General features: G+C 42.6%; 2 protein-coding genes across 6 annotated transcripts in view; one reads left to right on the forward strand and one right to left on the reverse strand.

Annotated features, from left to right (window-relative positions):
• LOC123760373 (4'-phosphopantetheine phosphatase) overlaps positions 1 to 13,538 on the forward strand; it is a 36,210-nt gene extending 22,672 nt beyond the window's left edge. For 2 of the 3 annotated variants that reach the window (XM_045746028.2, XM_045746029.2), the window contains 4 exons: positions 1,957 to 2,111; positions 2,354 to 2,523; positions 8,616 to 8,774; positions 11,056 to 13,538. In XM_045746028.2, the coding sequence (XP_045601984.1) occupies positions 1,957 to 2,111; positions 2,354 to 2,523; positions 8,616 to 8,774; positions 11,056 to 11,146 (575 nt within the window). In that variant the 3' untranslated portion in view covers positions 11,147 to 13,538. The remainder of the gene's footprint in view (positions 1 to 1,956; positions 2,112 to 2,353; positions 2,524 to 8,615; positions 8,775 to 11,055) is intronic. The other variant, XM_069338252.1, reaches the window with a different exon arrangement.
• Positions 13,539 to 15,483: 1,945 nt separating this feature from the next.
• LOC123760374 (diphthamide biosynthesis protein 3-like) lies at positions 15,484 to 24,477 on the reverse strand. Of its 3 annotated transcripts, XM_045746032.2 has the most exons (4): positions 24,391 to 24,477; positions 21,001 to 21,185; positions 19,565 to 19,665; positions 15,484 to 18,643 (listed from the first exon to the last, which is right to left on the reverse strand). In XM_045746032.2, exons 2-3 carry the CDS (start codon positions 21,181 to 21,183, stop codon positions 19,597 to 19,599), a joined length of 252 nt encoding a protein of 83 aa, XP_045601988.1. In that variant the 5' UTR covers positions 21,184 to 21,185; positions 24,391 to 24,477; the 3' UTR covers positions 15,484 to 18,643; positions 19,565 to 19,596. The 3 variants fall into 3 exon arrangements, with proteins under 3 accessions (XP_045601988.1, XP_045601987.1, XP_045601986.1); XM_045746031.2 differs by lacking the exon at positions 24,391 to 24,477 and having other exon boundaries at positions 15,665 to 18,640; positions 21,001 to 21,039; XM_045746030.2 differs by lacking the exon at positions 24,391 to 24,477 and having other exon boundaries at positions 15,665 to 18,643; positions 21,001 to 21,039.
• Between the last annotated feature and the right edge of the window lie 121 nt (positions 24,478 to 24,598).

Below are 24,598 nucleotides of genomic sequence, written 5' to 3' on the forward strand. Positions count from 1 at the left end.
AATAAAGTAAAACAGCCCCTTAACAAGCAACACTGAAATAATTGACAGGTGTAACGATAACAGAAGGCTGGACATTGAGGCCATACACACAAAAATGTCAAGACCAGCAATCGACAACAGTTAACACGTACAGTAATTACATTCTGCCCACTTAAAGACCCCAAACCAACACAGAGACAGTAGAAGTAAGAACATAGGCATTTAATAGCCTATTAATATCCGTTTTGCCATTAATCCACCTGTTCATCTCGATCACGTCCTGTACCACCTCACTCCAAGCGACTATAAGCCTTGGCAAAGCCTGAAAAATTTGTCTTTGAAAATGTAAGGAGTGCCTTGTGAAATGCATCCCTAGGCATCAGACCATAATAAATTATGAAAATGAACTCTGGAGAGTTAATTTTTCAACTTCCCTCAACAGTGAAAAAAAAAAAAAAAAATATTGAAGTTCCATGTTAGAATCAATAGTCTTACCATTTTGGTCATATTCGACAACATATCTTGTTGAATATGAAGACAAGAACAAGAAAGACTAAAGAATTAACAAGAAGAAAAGGCTAAAAGAATTTACAAGAAAGACTAAAAATTAACTCTCCAAAAGTTCATTTTTACTTATTATTGGGGTCTGACGCCTAGTGATGCATTTCATAAGGTCTCGCCTCACACAGACACATTGTTCTGTGTTAGCACCTGATAATATTCTCTAATGGTGAGGTAGAACGCAAGTTCCAGTTGTTCAGGAACGGAAGCAACCAGAAGAACAAACTGCCAACATGTCACAGGATGAACAACCCAGCGGGTTTTCTTCCTTTTGGGGAGTGTTGTACATGCTGCTATGGTGGTATGTCCACTCACAAGAGTGGCGCTGCCCAATAAACTCGCCCCTTGGGGAAAAATTAAAAAATTTAAAATGTCACTCTTAATTTACTACCCCATGTATGTCATTCATCCATGTCACCTACCACCTCACCATAAATATATATATTTTTATTTTTTTCAAACGGCTTAAATCTTAAAATTGCACATAGCACACATTTTGCTTGAAATATATACATGGTAATCGCTTATTTGCTGTTGTTAAAAGTTTAATGTTTCCTCTATGGCTGCACTAAATGTTCAGACACTGGATGGTGATGTTCCCAAAAATGGTCCTCATATATTTTTTTTATTAAGGCTCTAGGAGGAAAGTGAGGGACTTTACATTTTTTCTTCAAGTTGGGGGGGGGGGGGGGGTGATGGTTTCTGGAGGCCTGAGGAAGCAAATGTGAGCCCTGTGTATGTGCAGGACTATTATCAGTATTTAAAATCTCTAAATCATATACTGTATGAACATATATATGATGTGCGCCCTCCAGGGAGTTAGACCAAATTATATATATTTGATTTGCATCTTCAAAGGGTTAACCAGAGTGGGAATAATTAATTGTGGAATTTAATTTAATTTAATTTGGAAATTGGTTTGAAATGGAGAATAAATAAGATAATTTTATTTAGGGAAAGTATATACATAATGAGTTACAGAATGTTGGATTTCTAGATAAAGTAAGTATGGTATATATACTATGCCTAAAGTAAATAGTACACTCAGCATTTTGGGCAAGTGACTACAAGACTTAAAATTAAGCCTCACCTATGATCTTGATGTCATATATATTGTAGTTTCTTGAGCATTTTAAGTAGACTGTTGTTGGAAATGCTGGTGTATATAAATTATTTTATGTAATACCATTTTTAAGTCAATATCATGAGTTAGAGCTTCATTAACCCCATGAATATAAAAATTTATTATAATAAATGATAATTTCACTCATTCAGTTTTCTCAAAGGCTTTTATGTTTTAATTTTTAGATCTTGTTGTGGAACTGTTGTAACATCAACCCCTATAATGGAAGGTCTGGGCAAATTAATGTATTGGTACTTGTTAATCGCTGAAATTTTGGACATACTGTATTCCAGCTCGTCCATGGCTGCATGATGATCTAGATGCTTGGATTACAAGACAGCAGCAGTCTCCCTATAAATGTGCAGTTATATTTCTTGACAATTCTGGCTGTGATGTTGTCCTTGGAATTATACCATTAGCTAGAGAGCTGCTTGTCCGAGGAACCAGAGTAAGTCCATAATCTTAATTTAACTTTTAAAATTTTCTCTTCCATATTATTTAACACTTTCGTCCGGGCATGACAATAAGAAATGGGGAAATTGCATGACAAAATATGCTTAAATTTTGAAGAAAGGGGAGTTTTGCTTTGCCATAATTCTTCCCCATAAACACAACTTTATGCGGGGTTGAGTTCTTCATATGAATGTTCTTTTCATTTATTTGTATTAATATTTTAAATATTCTTTGCAGGTTGTGTTGTGTGCTAACAGCAAGCCCGCACTGAATGATGTGACTGCTGAGGAGCTTAGTATGCTTATGAAACAAGTAGCTGCTGTGTGCCCTATCATCAGTGAACACCTAGACACTAACACCCTCTGTATACGCGAGTCAGGTCAAGCTTCACCTTGCCTTGATCTCAGGTAAGTAATGTAAATGCCTTGCCTTCATTTCAGATAAGTGAAAATTGCAAGTCAAGCCTCATCTTCCTTAATATCTGGAAAATTATGCGGCTTCCATTCATACAAGTTTTAACTAGAAGGTAATGCTGATTGAGAATGGAGAGAAACTTTTGTATAACTTTTACACTGAGGAATTGGATGTGAACAATACACTGACATGGCAGATCACTGTTGTGAAATTGAATTGGAGAATTGCTATAGTGTATTGGTGTTATTTGTGATGGTATATACTAGCATGAATGATATAATGAATGGGTGATTGTTTTTAATAGCGTTTCCATACCCCCTTGGTACTTTATATTATTACTCCTTTTCTGGGGGGAGCCCCGTCGGCTCCCCGGAGCTTTACCGGCTGATATGCTAATGTCAGACTTTGGCATCAGTCATGTGTATGGAGTTCTAGGGCCTACCGGGGACCACGAGCCAGAACCTGGCCCCCTCAGAGAGGCAAGGGGAGCAATGGCCTATAGAAACCCCCGTGTGGTTGGAAGCATTCTATGTCTGCCATCGACCGGGTCAAGCATCCAGAAAGGTAAGCATTCCAAAACAAACCCCTATTCTGGTGAAAATTGCTACCTAAGCCGAACTAGTGAATAGAACTCTTCAACAGAAAACACGGAAACTAGTATGACGTCATACGTCACCGCGCCGCTGTCTGCGCAGCTCCCCCCTCCCCGGGAGGGGGAAGGGGGAGCCCCAGACCTCCCACGCCGGCTATCCACCCATCAGTTCTTCGGCTGATGCTATAGGCAATGGTTATGTGCTCCGGCTCCAGTGGTTGTTTCAGCACTGTACCTAGAGTGTGGTGTCTGTTTTCTAGGTGGTGCGTGAGCCGGGTGTGATTCTTCAGTACTCGGGCTGCATGCGCCTAGGGTTCCCTTCCCTAGGTGCCCTGTAAGTACTGCCCTTGGGGCTTGGGGCCACCTTCCACAAGTTCCTTGGGTCCTGCCCCTGCTTGGCCGTTTACCGCTTGGTTTTCGGCCGCTCTTTGTGTGCTCGGGTGTTCTGTCTCCCTTGTTCGCCTTCGAGTAAGGGGCAGTGTTTGCACTGGTGGGGCGCGGGGTACTGTGCAGCTTGTCTTTACCAATCATAGCGGCCGGCTCTGTTCCGCTTGGGTACGCTGTCCTCTTGCGGGGTTTTCTTTTTCTTTTGTTTATATACCTGGTGGGGGGGTCTGCCTTCGTTCTTGCCCCTTGTGTCCCTTGTGTTCTGAGTATTTCTGGTGGTACCCCCTGCTAGGTCCCCGTGAGTGTACACGTCCCGGGGGTTCAGCTCTTAGAAAGTTGTTTGGTAGCTTGGGTGCCGGTTAGCAGTACCCTGCCTGGGATTACCTGAGCGCGAGTCCTCTTAAAGTAAACGCTCGGGACCCTGGGAAACCCCTGGGGGCGCGCGGGTCCGATGGATGTGACCCCAGAGCCCCCCCCTCGCTTCCAGCGAGTTTGCGGGTTGCTCTCACCTTTTGTCTCTGGGTGACTCTCTGTTTTGCCTCCGTCTGCTGCCTGTGGGGTCGGTGACACCTTCGACCCGGTGTCCTGCGAGTTTGGTTGCTCGTTGTGGCTCGGTTACCCAGTTGTGCTAACAAAGCGGGTGCGGGCAGCAGGGGCGTTGCACTTGAGCCTTGGTGGTGGCAACGTTCTCGTGGTTTCCTCCCCGGGAGCCCCGGGGCTGCCCCGTTGTATTTCGTTTTTCCCCTGGTTCACCCTTCCTGCCTGCATCCGGTTCCTTACCGTCTGTAGGTTCAGGGCGGGGTGTTTGGTGGTGTTGAGACTCGGGCAGTCTCGGGGAATTCCCCTTCCGGGGTAGTGACGGGGGCATTTGGGCCTGTTCCTCCAGCCGTGTTGTATGAGTCTGCCAGTGGGCTCCCTTCCTTAGTGTTTTCACGGCTGCCCCGGTTTTCTGGTACGGCCGGGGCTTTGGGGGAACGGCTCGGCCCCGGGGCCTGTCGTGTAGGTTCCCGGGGCTGGGGAGGGGCTGACTTGGGGGGCCTTGGCCCCGTTAGACCCCGTGGGGGGTTTTATCCCCCTCTAGGCGGGGCTTGTGGTTACGCGGAGTGGGGTTTTTCCTCCCCACTCGCCGTACGTGCTGTTGGACGTCGGCCCCTCCCCGGGCTCGGTTCCTTGGCCTTTGAGTCGGTTGGTTCCGTCCTGTGGGTGGATGTTTCCTCCCCCGCTTTTTGGGACGGTGTTTTTGTCATGTTTCCCCGTTCGATGGGGTTCTGCGTGACTTTTGATCTCGGGTGCGCCTGCGCCTTCGTGTGCCTTCGGGACTAGTGTTGGCTTCTGTGTTCTCGAGGGTACGGGAAGGTTTTTCGCTACTTCCCGCATTATTGGAACGTCTGTCGGCTCCTAGTACTTGTCGCCCTGTTGGGCTACTTGTCGCCCTGTTGGGCTACTTGTCGCCCTGTTGGGCTACTTGTCGCCCTGTTGGGCTACTTGTCGCCCTGTTGGGCTACTTGTCGCCCGGTTGGGCTACTTGTCGCCCGGTTGGGCTACTTGTCGGCCGTTTGGGCTACTTGTCGCCCGTTTGGGCTACTTGTCGCCCGTTTGGGTTCCCTTTTTTTGGGCTCTTTGCTTCTTTGGCCGGTTTTCTTGTTCCTGCTTCCTCTTTTGGCTCTTTTTCTCGTGCAATAGTCCTGGCTGGCGCCTTCCCGCAGGGAGGGTGTGCGGTTCGGCCAGCGTGTTATGCGCATGCGCCGTGGAGTTTGTTTTGGTCTGGGCGATGGTTCAGTGCTGGGGTTTTGCGCCCTTTTTTGCTACAGTGCTTCGCCTCTCGTTCTTCTCCCTGGCTGCGGTATGTGCCCCTTTGCGCCAGGGGTGTCCTGGTTCCCAGTTGTGGGGAGGACACCGCGGTTTTCTGTGTCATGGGTGTGGACCGCCTCCTTCGCCTCTCCCTGTTCTCCTGCGGGTCCGGCTCTGGCGTCTTCACCTGGCGGTGCTCCCAAGTTCTTCTGGGCACGGTTGAGTCGTGTCAAGTTCGAGCCACCATTCGCCAGGTGAGTTTCTGCGGTCTGGCGTCTTTTGGCCGGGCGCTGGATGCGGCGGTGTTCATATACCTGTCTTTATTTAGGTATAATTTTGTACGACTGAGACCGTTCGCACACCAGTGACTGTCCCTTTATCACCCCTTCCTGTCCCCCTCCTGTGCATGTCCAACCCATGCTACAGTCGTTCAGGGGACCCTCCTTTTTTAATGTTGTGAGGTGTGGGGGTTGTAGGGTTGGTTCTGTACTCACCTGGTGAGGCTCCTGGCTGTGCTTGCAGGATTTGAGCTCTGGCTCTTGGGTCCCGCCTATCTGGTAGAACTTGCGGGATAGTACCAGTGGAGTGCAGTGGTGCTATTGGCACTTTTGGGGAACACTGTATTACCATCAGTGGTCTGTGCTTGTTACACGACCTACTTGCGAGCATAAGCCTTCTTGCTGGTTCGTCCGTGGACTTCCAGGGCGCACTGGCCTGTTTTCGTATGGCAGTTCCGGCCCGTCCTGGTTGTGGGGGTATGTGGGCCGGCTCCTAGCAGCTGCCTGGTGGGCCATCCTCTGGCCGGTCTGGCCTGACCTTGGGCCGGGCTTGAGGTGTAAAAGAGCTCCCAGTACCTCATCCAGCAGGTATCGAGCGGGGTTTCTCCGCCGTCGGTCGCCTGGTGCAGGTTTCTGGGCCTGCAGGGTTTTGTCGTGTCTCCGTTGGCCCTGTCTGGGGTCTGCCTGCTCCGTTCTCTGCCTTTGCAGAGGGGAGTTGCTATTTACATGTTGCATGTTGCAGTGGTGCCTGTTGCTGCTGCTGCTGCACGTGAGCATTGGTACCGTGTTTCACGGTGGCGTGTCCTTGTTCCTGTGTCCGGTTGTGGAGTGGCGCTTTGCTGCCGTTTTGTGCCTGGGGATTGCGTGGGGTTTTTGTCCCTGCCTGATTGTCCACCCCTGGTTGTTCTGGTTTTTTTTTTTGTGCTTCTGCTCTTTCTTCCTGCCTCTTCTGCAGCAGGAATGTTCTGCGTGTGTTCTTAGGCGTTGGTCAGCCTGTGTCCTGTGATGTGCTTCTTTGTTTCGGTCTGTTGCAGTTGTTCGGGCCCCTTGGTTCGGGTCCTGTTCTGGCGGCGACCCTTCCGCCTTCTTTGGTTTTCCTAGCTTGCCCTGCCGGTTGTTGTTGTTGTTTTATTTTTTTTGGGGGGGTTCTTGCGATGTCTCGCGTCGGACCCGTCGTTTCTGAACTCCTGGCGGGCTTGCATGCTTCGGAGTTTTTCTGTTCGGCAGACGTTCCATCTCCTTGTGCCGCCTGGGTTTCGGTGGTCGCGCCCGAGATCTTCTCGCGGCTCCGCCTTTTTCCTGGGCTCGGGGGGGCCTTGTCGGGGCTGCTTATGTTCTGCCTCGTGGTCTCGCCTCCGGTTGGTGGTCGGGTGGCTTCGTGGTAGGTGTCCCACCTGCGTGCTTCTTGGCGGCAGTATGGGGTATTTTGGCGGTCCTTCCTTTTCCTGTCCCTTCTTCGGTGGGTCCTTCTTGTTGGCTTGGTTTACTCTCGGCTTGGTTTTCTAGTGGGGGTTGGGGGCCGTCGTCTTGCCACATACTGTCGCCTCTTTTCGTGCGGCGCAGGCGGAGCCGCTTCAGCTTGCTTTCGGTCTTGGTGTTGCTTCTGCACCGTTAGTCAGCTGTCTTGTGCGTCATTTCACCTCCGGCCTGTTCGTGCGCCGCTTGCACCATCCTGGTCTCTGGTCAGCGTGCTCTGTCTTCTCCTCGGTTGGTAGTGCCCCTTCGGTTCCGGTGTGTTTTTTCGTCGGCTCTTTCCTTTGGGCCTTTGCCTCTGGGGGTCGGTTCGCTGTGTTTTCTTGCTCCTTCGGTTTTAGCGTTTTGGTTGTTTGATGGCAGCAGTCTCCATCTTTTCTGGCGCGGGGTGGGGCTGCTGCATTCTGGAGGGGTCCAGGGTTTGTTGGTGCTTCGTTGGTCGGGCCGGGGGTGTGTCGTTTTTGTGTTCAGTGGCGGCCCTCTGCTGTTGTTTGCGTGCCACGGCGTTTGGGTCCGGAGCGCGTTTTGCGTTGATCCGGTTCTGTTCTTCCCGGTTCGCGGGTGATGGTGTCCCGGGTGGTCAGCCGTGTTCTTGTGGCTAAGCTGCCTGTGTTCTTCCCTTATGCCTGTGGCGTTCGTGGCTTCGCTGCTCTCGCTGCCGTCTGGGCGACGTGGCCTTGCAGTCTTTCGGGCATGGATTTTTGGTGTTCGTGCAGGGGCCTTGCTGCTCGTGGTTCTCGTGTTGTTCCCGGGATTTTCGGGGCTGTGGCGCCTTGGGTTGGCGTTTGCTGCCGGTTGTCTCGCCTCCTTGGGGGGTGCGTGGTGTCCGCCTCCCGGTTTTGTCCCTTTGACCTTCCTCTGTGGGTAGTTAGCTCCGGGGAGCCGACGGGGCTCCCCCCAGAAAACCAGCGTTGAATGTAATGAAACGCCATTTTCTGGGTGAGACCCGGAGGCTCCCCGGCAACCCTCCCTCCCTCCGGTCGGCGTTTTTCGCGTGTTTTGACATCCAGCCTCAGAACTGATGGGTGGATAGCCGGCGTGGGAGGTCTGGGGCTCCCCCTTCCCCCTCCCGGGGAGGGGGGAGCTGCGCAGACAGCGGCGCGGTGACGTATGACGTCATACTAGTTTCCGTGTTTTCTGTTGAAGAGTTCTATTCACTAGTTCGGCTTAGGTAGCAATTTTCACCAGAATAGGGGTTTGTTTTGGAATGCTTACCTTTCTGGATGCTTGACCCGGTCGATGGCAGACATAGAATGCTTCCAACCACACGGGGGTTTCTATAGGCCATTGCTCCCCTTGCCTCTCTGAGGGGGCCAGGTTCTGGCTCGTGGTCCCCGGTAGGCCCTAGAACTCCATACACATGACTGATGCCAAAGTCTGACATTAGCATATCAGCCGGTAAAGCTCCGGGGAGCCTCCGGGTCTCACCCAGAAAATGGCGTTTCATTACATTCAACGCTGGTTTTTTTGAGCTGATATCTTCTCACCCCATACAAGTTAGAAGTGGGGTAATGGTAGTGATTAAATATACTGTACATTAATTAATGTTCGTGATATTTTTCAGTCGCCTTCCACTTTCACTAGTTGATGAAATAGTGCAATGGGGCTGTGACCTTGTGGTTATGGAGGGAATGGGGCGTGCCATTCACACAAACCTGCTCACTCCACTCACCTGTGATTCTCTCAAGCTTGCAGTCATCAAAAACAGGTGGCTGGCCCACAGGTATGTATCACACATTATTAATTATATGAAAAATTAACATGAGTAACTTAACTATACATTATATAGTACAGTCGAAGACTGTTTCTGGGAGGGATCCTTACCTTGAGGTTACCTTGAGGTGCTTCCGGGGCATAGCGTCCCCGCAGCCCGGTCGTCGACCAGGCCTCCTGGGATCACTCGGTAGTTCCTCGTAGCTATAACACTAAGGGTGCCAAGCTTTAGAGAATGGTACCAGGCCTCTAAGACCCACTCGAGTCTACTGGGAGCCATGATTATAATCTGGTTCTCTGAAAGATGGTGACAGAGCTCGGAGATCGGAGATTGGCCTAGAGAGAGAATCGAGTCACTGCCTGAAAATTTGGGTAAGAAGGCATATGATTGTTACTGTAATGTAAATACCATAACTGTGATGTGCCTGACTGTCATCAGGTGGCAACCCAGATCACCCCAGGTCTCAGTTAGTCTGCCCCCCGTTACTCACCAGCCACACACACCTAACCCCTCCACCCATGTTGTTTTTCAAAATAAAGTATGCAATGCATTATAATCTAGAAGAGATAGAGGAAAATGAAGCAGTTGGAACACTTTATTTCACTAGAGGACAACATGGAGAACTTACAAAGTTGTTTAGTGAATTTAATTGGAAAGACATTGTTAGGCAAGGAAGTAAATGAATTGTATGCCAAGTTTTGTGAAATATGATAAAGGCACAAAAAAATATGCCAAAACAGAGATGCAGAACTAGAAAACAGGATTGGTTCATCAGAAATTATGAGAGGGCCGTTGACCAAAAGACTAAAAAATGCAATCAATATAAGTAGAGGCCAAAGCCTCAAACATACCAGCAATACAAGGAAGAAATGACAACATGGCAGTGGGAAGAGAGGTGGAAAGAAATTTTGAGAAAAGGATAGTAGACAAATGTAAAACAGAATGAGGCCTATTCTATAAATTTATTAAAAGAAAATTGAAGTTCCCTGGTTCCCTGAAGATTTCATTTTGTACAAACACTTTGGAACTTTTCATTTAATGTTTTACACATTTCCTTGTCATTTTCTGTGAATCTGTTTACCATTTTCAACCTCTGAATATTATCCTTTACCAGCAATTTGTTGTTTATGAATTTATAGAATAGGCCTGGTTCTGTTTTACATTTGTCCACTTTCTTTTTCAAAATTTCTTTCTGCCTCTCTTCCCACTGCCATGTTGTCATTTCTTCCTTGTATTGCTGGTATGTTTGAGGCTTTGGCCTCTACTTATATTGATTGCATTTTTTAGTCTTTTGGTCAACTACACTGCCGTGTAGTTGTTTCTCGCTGCTTTATATCGCTGGTATGTTTGGTGGTTTGGCCTCTTCATATATTGGCTCAATTTTTGTGTCTTGGTCTCTGGCCCTCTCACAATTTCTGTTGAACCAATCCTGTTTCCTGGTTTTACATCTGTTTTGGTATAAATTTTGTTGTGCCTTTATCATATATTTCACAACTTGACATGCATCTTATTTACTTCATGTCCTAACAAGTCTTTCCAATCAAATTCCTTAAAATATGGGTACCAGAGCCAATTTTTATTATAATAATATATATTATTATAGTATAATGTATATTATTATTATACTGTATATTATATTTATTACATATATTACATTACATTATATATTACTGTATATTATTATACAACCTCTGCACATTCCAGTTTGTCTCAAAGGTTGTGAACAGTTTCTTTAATATTTCACCATCTGTGTATTTAAAAGTGACTATGAAGTTGGAAAGTGTAGCAAATGCTCTTCAATCAATGACATTCATGTGGTCCTCTGGTGATATTCAACTATCCAAAATTACCCATTAGATCTGTTTATTTGTCAGAGTTCTATAGTCCCTTTCCATATAATTTGTAGTGTATACACAGAGGAGTGCCTACACCTCTCACTGTAACCCTATTCGGTTATCTGGATTTCTGTACGGTTATGGCAAAGTTTAGCTAGGAATTTTTCGCACTTAGACATTGTGCCAGTCTGCAGTATCCAGCCAAATCTCTAGTTACCTGGATTTCTGCCCAGGTATGGCAAAGTATTGCCAGAAAATTTCCAGGTGCAATTATGTATGGATAACCCAAATATTTGGTTCAGCGGGCTTCTAATAACCGAGCTCATACAGTATTATATGCTCTAATGTGTAGCTGGGCATATATTTTGAAGTGCAGTAAAGTTTTATGGATATCTTACTGATTTTTACAATGCCCTCAATACAGTACTGTATTCATGTATTTTCTCTTTTTACAGACTTGGTGGAGACATGTTTTCAGTAATGTGTAAATATGAAACGGGAAGTTCTAAGGTTAGTGGCAACTCCAATACAATAGCAAGTAGTTAATACACCTAACAATGTAGACATTGATGATAAAATTGATGATGGAAGCTGGAAAATATTTTAAATTTACGGAGCATTTGAGTCATCTTTGACCCTAAATCAACACCAACACATTTTAAGGTATAACTATTAATATATTGATAATAGTGTACTTCCGAGATGTAAAAATACAGTATATGTTTATTAAAATAAATTAAATGATTGTCTATTACTAGAGGCAAGTAAGGGTTACTTGTGTTACAACTTGCACTAAGGCAAGTCATATTTAAGCAGTTATTTTTGTGTGGTATTTTAAATTTAGGTAAGGTGAAATATGCTAATTGTAATTTTTTTATGTAGTTAATATAAGGAATAATTTGAGTAACTATTTTTGTAATGCTGACAGTTCTTTGGTTACAATATTGGGTAAAGTTACACACTAATATTTAAATTGCTAAATAAGTAAATATATACAGGAACAGCACAGAGGACTGAAATCTTGAATATTAGTGGGATTTAAACCAAGGTCTGCAGTTATCTATCCTTAGACTGCTAGTACACCACTTTACCTTTCAATTCTCAACTTTATAATACTTGATTTTCTCATTGATATATTAATGTGATTTCCTTGTGTAACTGTACAGTATTGTAAAGTTAAATACTGTACAAAAATAGTTTTTTCTACTATATATGTGACCCATCCTTTCCTGTGCTAACCAGCATATATACTGTACATTTTATTCTGTCCTCCATGGACAGGGTTAGAGATGTTTTACACTACATGTAGTGTACAGTAGTGGGTTATTGAGCACTCATCCACAAAGGTGATTAAAGTCATTTTACAAGCTTGGTTTATAATTACATCACATATATACTTGTTGCATTATATGGTAAATCTTGGGTGTTCCAGGACAATATTCAGATAGCATTTACAGAGCATCATATCTCCCCTCAGCGGGTCTGAAGCCAGTTAGCATGGGACAGTCTACAATATATTTTTCAAGAGAACACGTTTTCTCTTCCATAAAGATGATGCAATGCATTCACAAATTTTAATGCTGAAGGCTTTAATGCATCAGGGATAACTGAAACAACGCCCTGTCTTTTTTGAGCATGAAGTCATTCAAGGAGCCCTGCTTGGGTTCAGGGGACCGGAGAACCTCCTAGAGAACTCGGTAGAGTTCTGGGTTGGTGGACTTTTGTACCATTGTGCTCAAGTTGGTTAAGGCAGGCATCTGGGAATCACCAGAATGTGAGTTAGTCATTCCTTTGCCTCAGTGATTTTCATTTATATATCAAACCATTGTAATCACTGTATCATGCCATCCACTGCCTGTGGATACAAAGGGGTATGTGAATACATTATCTGTACTAGCATAAGATTTTATTCTATACATCGGTATTTACTACTTTTAATTATTGTGTACAAGATTTGCAATACCAACACTGATGGACAATAGGGCAAAATGCTTATATTTATCAATGTTTTATTATTTACAACTTAAAGCTAACAGAGTTTTCTGTTGCAGTCATTATGCCATCAAGATGTCTTTTGTCACTCATGTTTAAATGTTTATTTTGTGTTGAAATGTATAAAAAAATTCCTACAATGTAATGAAATGTATAATAAAGGATTTCTACAAAATCTAAATGCATAATACAATTTTTGCAATGAAACGATATGTATAATAAATTATTTCTCGAATAGATTTTTCCCATACATGAAATGTGATTGGTAAAGGGGAAATTTATTTGAGTCAGTGTTGTACATGGTGTACAAAATATTTTTGTATAATGTAAGTACTTGAAAAATGTTTTCTGAATATTCCCATATCTCGATGTGAAAAGAAATTACAGTAATTGATCCAAGAGGTGTTGTATTATTGATATTAATTAACGTCATTACACAATATCGGTATCAGTCAAAATATTGGTATTAATGCAGTTTTATTGATTTCTTAGATAACTTTAGATATACATGCTTGATGTGCTTTCCAAAACAGACCTGATCAGCATTTTCTTTGGTATATTTCTGGAATACAAATATTTTTAGGATTGTACTTTCATTCTGGTGTTCAGTGTGGTGGTTGTCCACACATTTCTCCCGTGATACTTACCCATTCTAGAATTTTTTGTTAAATCTATAAAGAATTTGTTCAATAAGTTTTGTTATATCTTTGACATGTGTGGCTTTTATAGTAAGATATGTTATTGAGAGAACCCATAGAGTGTATTGTCAGTTTTAAAATTGACAAATGTTCTTATCTTGAACATGCTAAATTTTCTAAATCGTATCATGGAATTCCCTTATATATTGTGTAGCAAATTAGTTGTTATATCTGATTATACTTCATTATTGGTCATTCTGTCTGATGAAAACCTAATAAAATGATAGTACTGTACATTTGAAAATGTAGTTCTGTACTTTATTACTACTCATAATTTGTTAGGACATGTAATGGTGAATATTTCAACATCTATTCTTTAATACTGCCTGTTCTATTTTGTATGTTGCTTCCTTATGTAAGTAATTTCTTACCATTAGTATTAATGCACTGTGTTATACAAATTACTTATGATCTGTTGAATTTAGACATACTGTACTGTAATATGAGTGTACTGAACAGAATCATCAGTAATGGGTGTGTCATACAATATGTACAAATGTACTGAACAGTATCCTCAATAGTGGGTGTCATTCAATATGTACAAATGTACTAGGCTCGAGCTTGGGGGAAGTAGAAAACCTCCCAGAACCCCATCAAGCAGGTACTGAACAGTATCCTCAGTAGTGGGTGTATCATGTAGAGTAACATGAATGTACTGAACAGTATCCACAGTAATAGGCATATCATATGAATATTACCAATAATGGGTGTACTATATATTAATGGCTATAGAAAATTTGGGTTTCTCTGATTCTATAGTACTGAGCATAGGAAATTTAATACATAATTTAATAACATCCACCACAGCCCGGTTGGTCGGGCACTTTTTTGAAAAAAAAAAAAAAAAAAAAAATGGGTTTTTATCTTGAAGATGTCCACAGTTGTACCGGCAATATTTCTTATACTGGCTGAGAGTATGTTCAACAACGGTTGACCTCAGATGTTCATACAGTGTTCTCTGATTGTGCCCAAGACTAATAAAAATGGCTTAACATATCAAAAGCCAGAGGATCATTCTATATTTTTACTCTGTAATCAATAGTGCTATACATAAATATTTGTCTACAGGTATCTACAACCCAATATAAAATACATTCCATAGAAAAAAAATTCTCCTTATATAAAGGCTATGGGTACTATTACCTCAAATATCCACATGGACACTGAAATGAAAAAAAAATTGCATTAAGTCGTGTTACAGCTGTGCATTTTTGAGTAATGTTTGTGCTACATAGCCTTCCTGGCTTGGTGCCTTCTTTTGATACTTACTAGTCAAATGCTTCGATTTTCAGAGTGCTTAAAAAACTGACTTCCTAATTCCTTTAAACCAAATATGGTACATAAGGCACATAAGGAACCTTTGTTACAAACAGGTTATGGGTCACACTGGGCAATGAACTAGTCACCACAGGTGATGTCACTGCCAAGGAGATTGTAATGGGAGGGAGATGATCAGAAGGGGAAGTTTAGGACAGCTGCAGATCCAGCAGGGAAGGACCTCCCCCTCAGAAAAGGGGTAGCTGGTCTTCCAAGCTGATAAGACTTAAGGGCCTGGGTTTTTTTGGGCAGTCATTGTCAATGCAAGACTATTCCATACTCTTAACCTAGTGGTGAATTATGACAAGTTTATGTAATATTGCTTCCAAGTAATTCCACAACATCCATGTGTTCATCTAAATGATTTGGTGCAAGTCTTAAGCCATACTGTAGTTTCAGGATTATTCATGGTGTTGGTTACTCATTCTTGGGGGGGGGGGGGGGGAAGAAGCCTGTTACAGTTAAAGATCCCCCTAGACCAACTATTGACCTTCCCCAGGATGCAACACACAACAGTTGCCCAACTCCCAGGTACCGACTATCTGCTAGAATGTGTAGCAGCAACCAGTTTTTACTGGGTAGAAAACTTGTAAATTACGTGGAATGTGTTTTATTGCTCGAGTAAAACGATTGTATGTTAAATTAAATAAATGAGAAATTGTTTCCTTTTTTTTATGCAAGTCAAAAGTATAAATTAATAATGTTAGAGAATGGGTCAGACCACCTTGTGATCAGCTAGGAACTATTATTTCTATAGACACCTGAAAGTCATGTCTATATTTTAAGTGGATGAAAAATATCAAAATACTGTAGCACAGCACTGTATATAACAATATTTGCACATAGGAAAGTAGGTAAGTATCAAATGCACACAGGACAGATTATAGGTATTCATTTATATCCAAATCTGAATGGTTTGAGAGCTAGTACATGAAGTACCATACAAGAACAATTATGAGGTAGGCCCATAGAGATAATCTCACTCCATCAGGTAAATTCTAAACATCACTAAATTGATATTGTAATGCCCCTTTCAGGGACAGTTTCAAAATAGAAATACATTTAGATAATGTGATTCCCTTGTGTATTTTTCTAGTACAGTATGTGTACTTTATTATTTACAACAATCTGGAAATTATAATACCTAAAATATACATACATTTTACAATTTTTTCCAACATATTTTAGTTTCTATACCATATTTATATCAGTACCCTTATTTGTTCTGAAGAGCCCTATCACAACTTATAATTTCACAGCAACGCGTACTCATTTACAACAACCTGCACAAAATATCTTCCAACAACAATGATGCTTGGCTTTTAAACTGTGACACTTGAGAGGTAAAGGTTTATGATGGCAGAAATTTAGGAAAATTCTACATGGCATCCTGTTTAGAATACAACAGTGAAGAGAATAAAAATTAAAAGTTAGGAAACGTGTGCATTTTTCTGATTAGAATGTGAAAAAATAATAATGGGAATTATTATATAGTAATTACAATAAAAAAATACAGTAATCCCAGAAATTTAGTGGACAAATGTGAGGATGTCATATAGTAAGCACGAGGAACAACAGGTTAACTTGCTAAAGAGTTAGGATGTTAATGAGAAAATCTGAAAGAGCAGTGATGAGAGTTCAAACCTAGTCGCTAGAGGGTTCTAGTCTAGTCATTAGAAGCGTGTGCGTGGGAACATCCACTGCACAGGTTCAAACCTTCATCACTGCTACTATGGATTATCTTATTGATGCAATCACGTTAGTGGCATGACTCTGCGTATGTTTATCAAATATTTTTTGCTGACAAAGAATAAACCCAGCATTAAACATAACGAAATGCCTCTTACTGGAGAAGTAATGGTGGCTCCCTGAAGCTATCTTGCAGCAATAGCTCCATAGTGAAAGGTCACAATCAGCCGTGGAGGTTTTGTTTGGCCTAAGAGACCAGAATCCTCCATGGAAGCATAGGATGCAAGTGACGATCTGCCGCTGCACCGGAAAAAGCCTCCAGAAAGTTTGTGAAACTTTACAGACAACTTAGAGGGTTGACCTCAAACGAAGCCTTGAAATTACCAAACAACTCCGCAAACAATTCACAGAACAAGGGATTCATTCAAATTAGCTTGGAACTTGTTAGTACTAATTGTCATCACTAGGCAGCCTGGCCCGAGACCTGTTTTGAAGGGTGGGTGTCTGGGAGCCACCACAGGGATCCTCCAGAAACGGGCATTTCATTACATTCAACACTGGGTTTCTGGAGAAAGCCCTCTATTAGTTTTGTACAGCTAACCACAAAGAACAAAAAATGCAGCTTAACAGGAAGGAGAATAGGGGGCAGGCACTAGGATGAAGCAAAACCAGACTAGTAGACATGACTCAAAACAACACACAACCGACTGGGACTAGGAACACTGGCCAAATATTGAGCCACCAGAACACCAGGTTAAAATGTCAATCTCCAAGCTCGATACGCAATTCCCCCCCTTCAGAGCAGTTGAATTGCTGAAATAAGTGGGAATACAGAGAACATGTACAGCACACAGATACGATAAGCACCAACTATTGCATTATTTCAGAGCTCTGAAAATGTACACTATAAGATTCGAAAGAGGTATCAAATAATATATACATGGAAAATATTGGAGGGCCAGGTGCTAAATTTGCACAGTAAAACAACATATTGGAGTGAATGATATGGATGGAAATACAGAATAGAGTCAGTAAAGAGTGGAGGTGTCAGCAAATAAAAGAAATATGGCAGGAACAAAAGTGTAAGTCTTCATGAAGAAATTGACAGTTTTCTGCAAGAAGTGCCGGACCAACCGGGCTGTAGTCGATATAGGCCAAACACAACTTCCACGAATGATGTGACTTTTTAGTATGGAGCAATCTCAGCAAAATAGGTTGAGGGAGCCACTGGGAGGCTCCCTCCAGAAAACTATTCACTGATATTTAACACTGCATAAAACATTCACATTTCAACATATCAGTTACTATCTGAATGGAGATACAGTACTGTATTTCAATCATACAAGTTCATTTATATTTAATAACGTAATATAAACTAAAAATTAAAGAGCTTGTGTTTAGCATTAAAATTGTATATCAACTAATTTATCTATATAAATTATTCATTTAATATACAGTACAGTACTGTAATGGTGTTAACGTAGAAATAAAATATTCCATAAAGTGCTACAGTTGACGTGTCAAAATAACAACAACCTTGACAGTTACTTACCGAGGATGTAGGCTCATATGGCCAATAGTAACTACATCAAAATAAAAAGCCAATACACTGAGTAACAAGCCATGTCTGAATACTCGTAACATTCCATTGTCAACTGAATATTTCAAAATACTCCACCTTCTTCAAGTGCATCATCCTCTTCATCAAGATAATCATCACCATTATCAAAGTAGTTGTTCACATAATCTGTCCCTTCATCTAACTCTTCATCAGCTTCTTCCATTTCCTCCAATATTTCACCTTCAGTTTTCTCTTCATCTTCTCCTTCCTCTGCCTCCTCAGCATCTAAAGTAGCTTCATTTTTTTCTAAAGCTTCAAATCTTTCAATATCATTAATATCTTTATGTCTAGCTTTTTTAACACTAACATTAATTTTTACCGAACGTGCCTTTCTCTTTTTACTTAAGGTAGATGGTGTGGAGGGATGGAGTTCCTTTGGAAACCTAGACCAATTGAGTGTTAGCTGCCCATGATGGCTAGCAAGCAGTTGATATCTGTCCGAGTACCTCTCTATGTCAGGTCTCTTGATTCCAGGCTGAATATAATACTGGGAATTTTGCATGTGTTCTCGGTACTCCTTTTTAACTACCAGCAGATATGACTCTGCTAAATTTTTCTCTTGAGTGGGTTGAACTGGGCGGAATTCCAGAGGAGGATATGTCTCAGGGGGGCCAACAACTCTCTCTGGTAAAACTTCACCCTTCTGCACACCAAGCTGCTCCAAGGTCATTCCACGGCCCCTGCCTCTACCACCACCACGACCTCTGCCACCCATACTGTTATCTGCTATGAAAACATGGTTAAAAATATGCATATGGATATACATAAAAATTATATAAAAATCTCTCAATTCATAACAGTATAAATATATAAATATTTATTAGAATGCTCAAGAAAGCTATTAATCTGCCCTAGTAGTGATACACATAGTGGTCATTGACCAAAGAGCCAGAGCTCAACCCCCCCACCCCTGTAAGCACAACTAGGCGAGTACATAGGATACAAGTTGACTATGTTTACCGAGTGAAAAGCTATGAAATGTTTGTATGGTTCCCATTGTTGAGGACAAGAAGTTTGTAAGGCTTTTCAAGGTCCTCCTAGACCAGCAACTGAATCTGCCTAGGATGCAACCCCACAATAATTACCTAACACTTGAGTGCCTATTTACTGTTAGATGAAGAGAGGTTTCAAGTGTAAAAAAATATGCCCAAACTTCTCATCCTGTCCAGGAATTAAACCCCGAGACGATTCACTGGCGAGGCGACTGTGCTGACCACAGATTACAGAACATATGCTATATAGCTGGGTAGCTGGGGGGGTATGCATGCCATCTGTGGTTGCCAACTGGGGCTATACCTGTCAGCTGTGCTTACTGGCTAATTAAATGCATCCAGTAGATACAGTACAACTTTCCTAATCCTGATCAACATAGTTACCCAAGTGTAGTTACAAGATGAGAGCTACGCTCGTGGTGCTCCGTCTTCCAGCACTCAATATGAGAAAATTCACTTTTGTAAACAGAGTGGTAGACGGTTGGAACAAGTTAGATGAGAAGGTGGTGGAGGCCAAAACCGTCAGTAATTTCAAAGCGTTATACGACAAAGAGTGCTGGAAAGACGGGACACCACGAGCATAGCTCTCATCCTGTAACTTAGGTAATTACAGTTAGGTAATTATACAGTACAGCATTTGTATATAAATACTTACAAACAAGGATAATATTTTGCAATTGTTCAGAACTAATTTGTTGCTAGTGGCTTCTCTTTAGTAACAGACTCACTTTCTTCTTCATACTCTGCAAAATCCTCCTGCAAATACATAAAAAATAATTACAGACAATAGCATTTATCTACATTCCAGAAAAGATGTATAATAAACTTAAGAATGTAAAAAGATTTCTATATTCCGTGAATGCTGTAATTATTATTGTCTAACTCGGTTTGGAACAGATTACCAACTGTTGCTCATAAACAGACTCAAGATAGAGAAATAATTTTTCCCTCTTTTTTAAATTAATAATTAGTATCCCATTTCTTGGGGAGCACCTTGTGTCTACCTGAAGCTATCTCGCCGAGATGACTTGCAAACTACTTGATCACATTTGATTTGGATAAATCCACAAGGGCCGTGATGAGGGTTCAAACCTACGTCCGAGAGGATCCCAGACACGCCTTAATCGACTGTGCCTCGACATGGTAAAAGAATTGCAACCAGGAGTTCTACTGATTTCACACAGATCCTGCAGTCTCTCAGAGACAAACCACGGTTTTACACAATTCCCCCATGCACTCGGACTCTGCCAACAAGCTGTTCTACCGCTTCGCCCTTCACTACACACACAAATCACAATAGTGTGATGCATCAAATGAACAAATCCACAAGGGCCATGATAAGGGTTCGAACCAGTCGATTCAGGCACGTCTGGGATCCTCACGGACATAGCTTCGAACCCTACTGCTTCATGCAGGTCGGCATTCAATCCCCGACTATCCAAGTGGCTGGGCACCATTTCTTTCCCCCCCGTCCCATCCCAAATCGTTATCCTGACCTCTTCCAAGTGCTATATAATCGTAATGGCTTGGCGCTTTCCCCTGATAGTTCTTTTCCCTTCCCTTGTTTCAAGAGATTCAGTTGTTTGTTTATGTCGTTGGGGGAGTTCATTTGGCACTTTTAAGAATTCGGTCTCTTTGAACCGACCAGTAGTCTGTATTGATTCGCTGACTTTTTGAATGCTTTCTCATTGGGTGGCAAAGTGTCACCTGATCTCTACACCTCTAGTGAGATGGGGCCAGGCTCTGGCTCTGGTCCCAAGTAGGTCAAACAGAATTCCACGGCTGATGTCTCCTAGTAGTTGGGAGGGAGCCATCTCAGCAAGATAGCTTTAGAGCCACCAGGGCTCACTCAGAAAGAGGCATTTCATCACATTCAACACTGGGTCTATTTTTTTCCAAAATAATCCTATTTGAATCATTTTACTTAACTACAGGCAGTTGGTAATACTGTAGTAAACTTGGCAGTCTTATGAATGAAATGTTGAAGATTTCAGCAATGCTTATACAGTACCATATTACAAAAGATCAGCAGCTGATTGATGTAGTGATAACATGGCAAATATTGTACAGTACAGGAATAATTTTACTCACAATGTTGTATATGACTCGAACTATAAGTGAACAGCTGGGACAGGTTGCTGTATCTTCCCCCGAGGCCAATTCTTCCTTTGTTATCTCAAAGCGATCTCCACAGGGACAAGGGTAGTAAAAAGTCTCTGTTTCTTCTTCAAAGTCAAAGTCTTCAATTTCAATCTCGTCATGATAGACGGACATGCCTGAAAATCATAAAACAAAACAGGCTTTGAGCACAAAAAAGCAGTCTTCTGAGCAGTTCACTCAGCTGTACTTCAAGGTAAACTTTATTGAGGCACTGAATAAAACTTGGACAGTAAGGCAAAGTGATAATGGCAATGTCACAAAACACCATAATGAACATTTAAAATGATGGTCATTACAGGTACCTGTACTAGGGATTCACTTTAGAACACTTAGTCTAACTTGGAATGATGGTCAGAAATTAATACAGTAATTAAAACTCAATAGCCCTCCAGCATAGGATTCCTGCTCACTACCAGTAAGCCAGCTTGGGCACCAACACCAGCCATGACCAGGTGGCAGCAAGATCCACACTTCCAGCACCCCAGACAATCCACATACTTCCTCACACTAAGACATTGCTATTGCACTCAGGACAACAGAAATAAGAGCAAAATAGGAGCAGTCAAACAAATTGGTACAAAATTTCCTTTTTATAGACCTATACAATAATCAAAGCCTGATTTCAAAGCAGTCTCTTTTGGCTGCTTTCTAAGGTATCCCTTTATAATAGAAGCAAATTATTAAAAGTAGAACTGGAAAGACTTGGGTGCTACAGATCAAAGCTCAAAGCTGTAGTATGAAGAACAAGCCAACCAGACTAGGGAGATCAGGAAACAATGGCACCAGCACAGCTGCCCAAAGATGACAGGACCGATGAGAAGAGAACCCAATTGAAGCCACAGGCTAAAAGTTCAAGCATAGGATCTTGGGAAGACAGTGCCATCACATGTCACATACTCCTTGCAATATCAAGACAGCTAAGTAAATATGAAAGTCTCAAACACTTTATTCAGCCTACGTAATTACCCAAGTGTAGTTACAGGATGAGAGCTACGCTCGTGGTGTTCTGTCTTCCCAGTACTCTTTGTTGTATAACGCTATGAAACTACTGACGGTTTTGGCCTCCACCACCTTCTCACTTAGCTTGTTCCAACCATCTACTACTCTGTTTGCAAAAGAAATCTTTCAAATACTGTACTGTATATTTTCGGCACCTTTGTTTCCTTCGCTTGAATCTGTCCTCTTGTTCATGAAGTTGCTAGTTTCAGGAATTCCTGTCAATTTGGTCGATTCCTGTTAATATTTGTAAGTGGTATCATATCGCCTCTTCTTCTAGTTTTGGCATGTTTAACACTTCTAGCCTCTCCTTGTAACTCTCGTTTTACTGTTATGAAAGCCATTTTGTAGCTTCCAATGGCTTATGGAAGCCATTGTAACTTTTCCAGTTTACTTATTTGCTTCTTGAGACTTGGGCACCATACAACTGGTGCATATTCCAATTTTGGTCTCATAAAAGTCATGAACAGTTTCTTTAGTATTTCACCTCCATATACTGTACTGTAGTTAAAAGCAAGTCTGAAGTTGAAAAGCGACGCATATGCTCCTCTAACAATGTTCTTTGTGTGTATCCAAAACTATCCCTAGGTCTCGTTCTTTATAAAAAGAGTTTTGTAATTCCTTTCTACATAATTTACAAGTTGTGTGTGTTGTTTAATTTCTCCGATTCCACATTCCATAACAGCATTTATTCACAATGAATTTCATTTGCCACTTGATGCTCCAAGAACTTATTTGATCTAGATCAAATTGAAGGACATTACAATTGTCTGTGTGATTAAAAGTCAGATGTGTGCCTCGCTAAGAAAACCGGGACCTGAGAATTCAGAGACGGCACGAGACCAACATACTCCACAGTGGCAACCAAATACAGTACAGTACTTGCTGGAAGCTTCATAACAAAAATCAAGCATTGAATGCAATGAAACACCTTTCACTAATAGGCTCCCTATAGTTCCTAACTTAAGTTCTGGGACTACCTAACCATAGCCTAACACACCAGGACTCCAAGACCCGTCCATGCCTACCAGGAGCCATGCCCAGAATCTGGCTCATTTTACAAAGCACGGGGAGCAGATCAGTGATCAGCTACAACACTGGGGTCTTTTTATTTGTATGGAGTGTTTGCACCGATTTAATTTGACTCTGGGGATATCAAAGAATTTATTTCTGGTGTGGTGCTCATGGGTTCTAATACACCTATCAAGGTATGCACCCCCATACCCATCTTGTGGACCCTTTCCACTACCGCCCACAAGATGGGTATGGGGTGCATAATAAATGAACTAAACTAAACTAACCTATCAAGGAAGTTTCAGATCAAGATTAGCATTTAGGAACAACGTTTTGTACATGTATTTAGCACATAAGAATGTATGGAGTGAATGTTTAGCATGTTTAGGGACTTAAACCGAGGGGCTGTGTCTTGTCTGAAGGCAGAGTTTGTTATAGTTCTGACACCAGATTTTTGTTGACTGATGATAGGCATGAGGTAATTTGCAGTGGATGAACCCCCCCATGCACTGATACCGTATGTAAGATACCACATGCAAGACCATACCTATGACAACAAAGAGTGCTGGGAAGTCGGGACACCACTAGCGGAGCTCTCATCCTGTAACTTCACGTGGGTATTTACCCACACCCAGCGTGGGCCACCACCTGCACCCAGCGTGGACCACCACCCAGCGTGGGCCACCACCCAGCGTGGGCCACCACCTGCACCCAGCGTGGACCACCACCTACACCCAGCATGGGCCACCATCAGTCCGTCTAATTACCACAAGCTACACAAGCTTCAGAAAGCTTCCTGGCAATATGTTAGTAATGAATAAATATGATATATTTACTCATTATAATGTTGGTGCTGAATGTACAATACAAAAAAACAATTTTAATCTGAAAAAGTATCTTTTTATAAAGAAATTAGGCAAAAATAAAAAGCTGGTGACGCCAAATCAAGTCGATGATCCAAGTGTCGGTTAGGTTAGGTTTGGTTTGGTTAAGTTAGGTTAGCCTAACCTAACATATCATATTTATTCATTACTAACGTATTGCCAGGAAGCTTTCTGAAGCTTGTGTAGCTTGTGGTAATTAGACGGACCCGCCACCACCTACACCCAGCGTGGACCACCTCCTACACCCAGCGTGGACCACCTCCTACACCCAGCGTGGACCACCTCCTACACCCAGCGTGAACCACCTCCTACACCCAGCGTGGACCACCTCCTACACCCAGCGTGGACCACCAACTACACCCAGCGTGAACCACCACCTACACCCAGCGTGGACCACCACCTACACCCAGCGTGGACCACCACCTACACCCAGCGTGGACCCCACACCTCCGGTGTGGGAAGTCGGGACCACCACCCACACCTCCGGTGTGGGTGGTGGTCCACGCTGGTCCTACACAACAACAACTCACCGCCACCTGCTAGTCTAGTCTGGTCGAGTTGGTGTCATTTCGTACTACGTTAAGTCCTAGTACGCATTTCATACATTCGCTCTCGTACAAGTTAACTTTTTAGTA

The sequence above is a fragment of the Procambarus clarkii genome, chromosome 39 (assembly GCF_040958095.1).
Source record: "Procambarus clarkii isolate CNS0578487 chromosome 39, FALCON_Pclarkii_2.0, whole genome shotgun sequence".
In the NCBI taxonomy this organism is placed as follows: domain Eukaryota; kingdom Metazoa; phylum Arthropoda; class Malacostraca; order Decapoda; family Cambaridae; genus Procambarus; species Procambarus clarkii.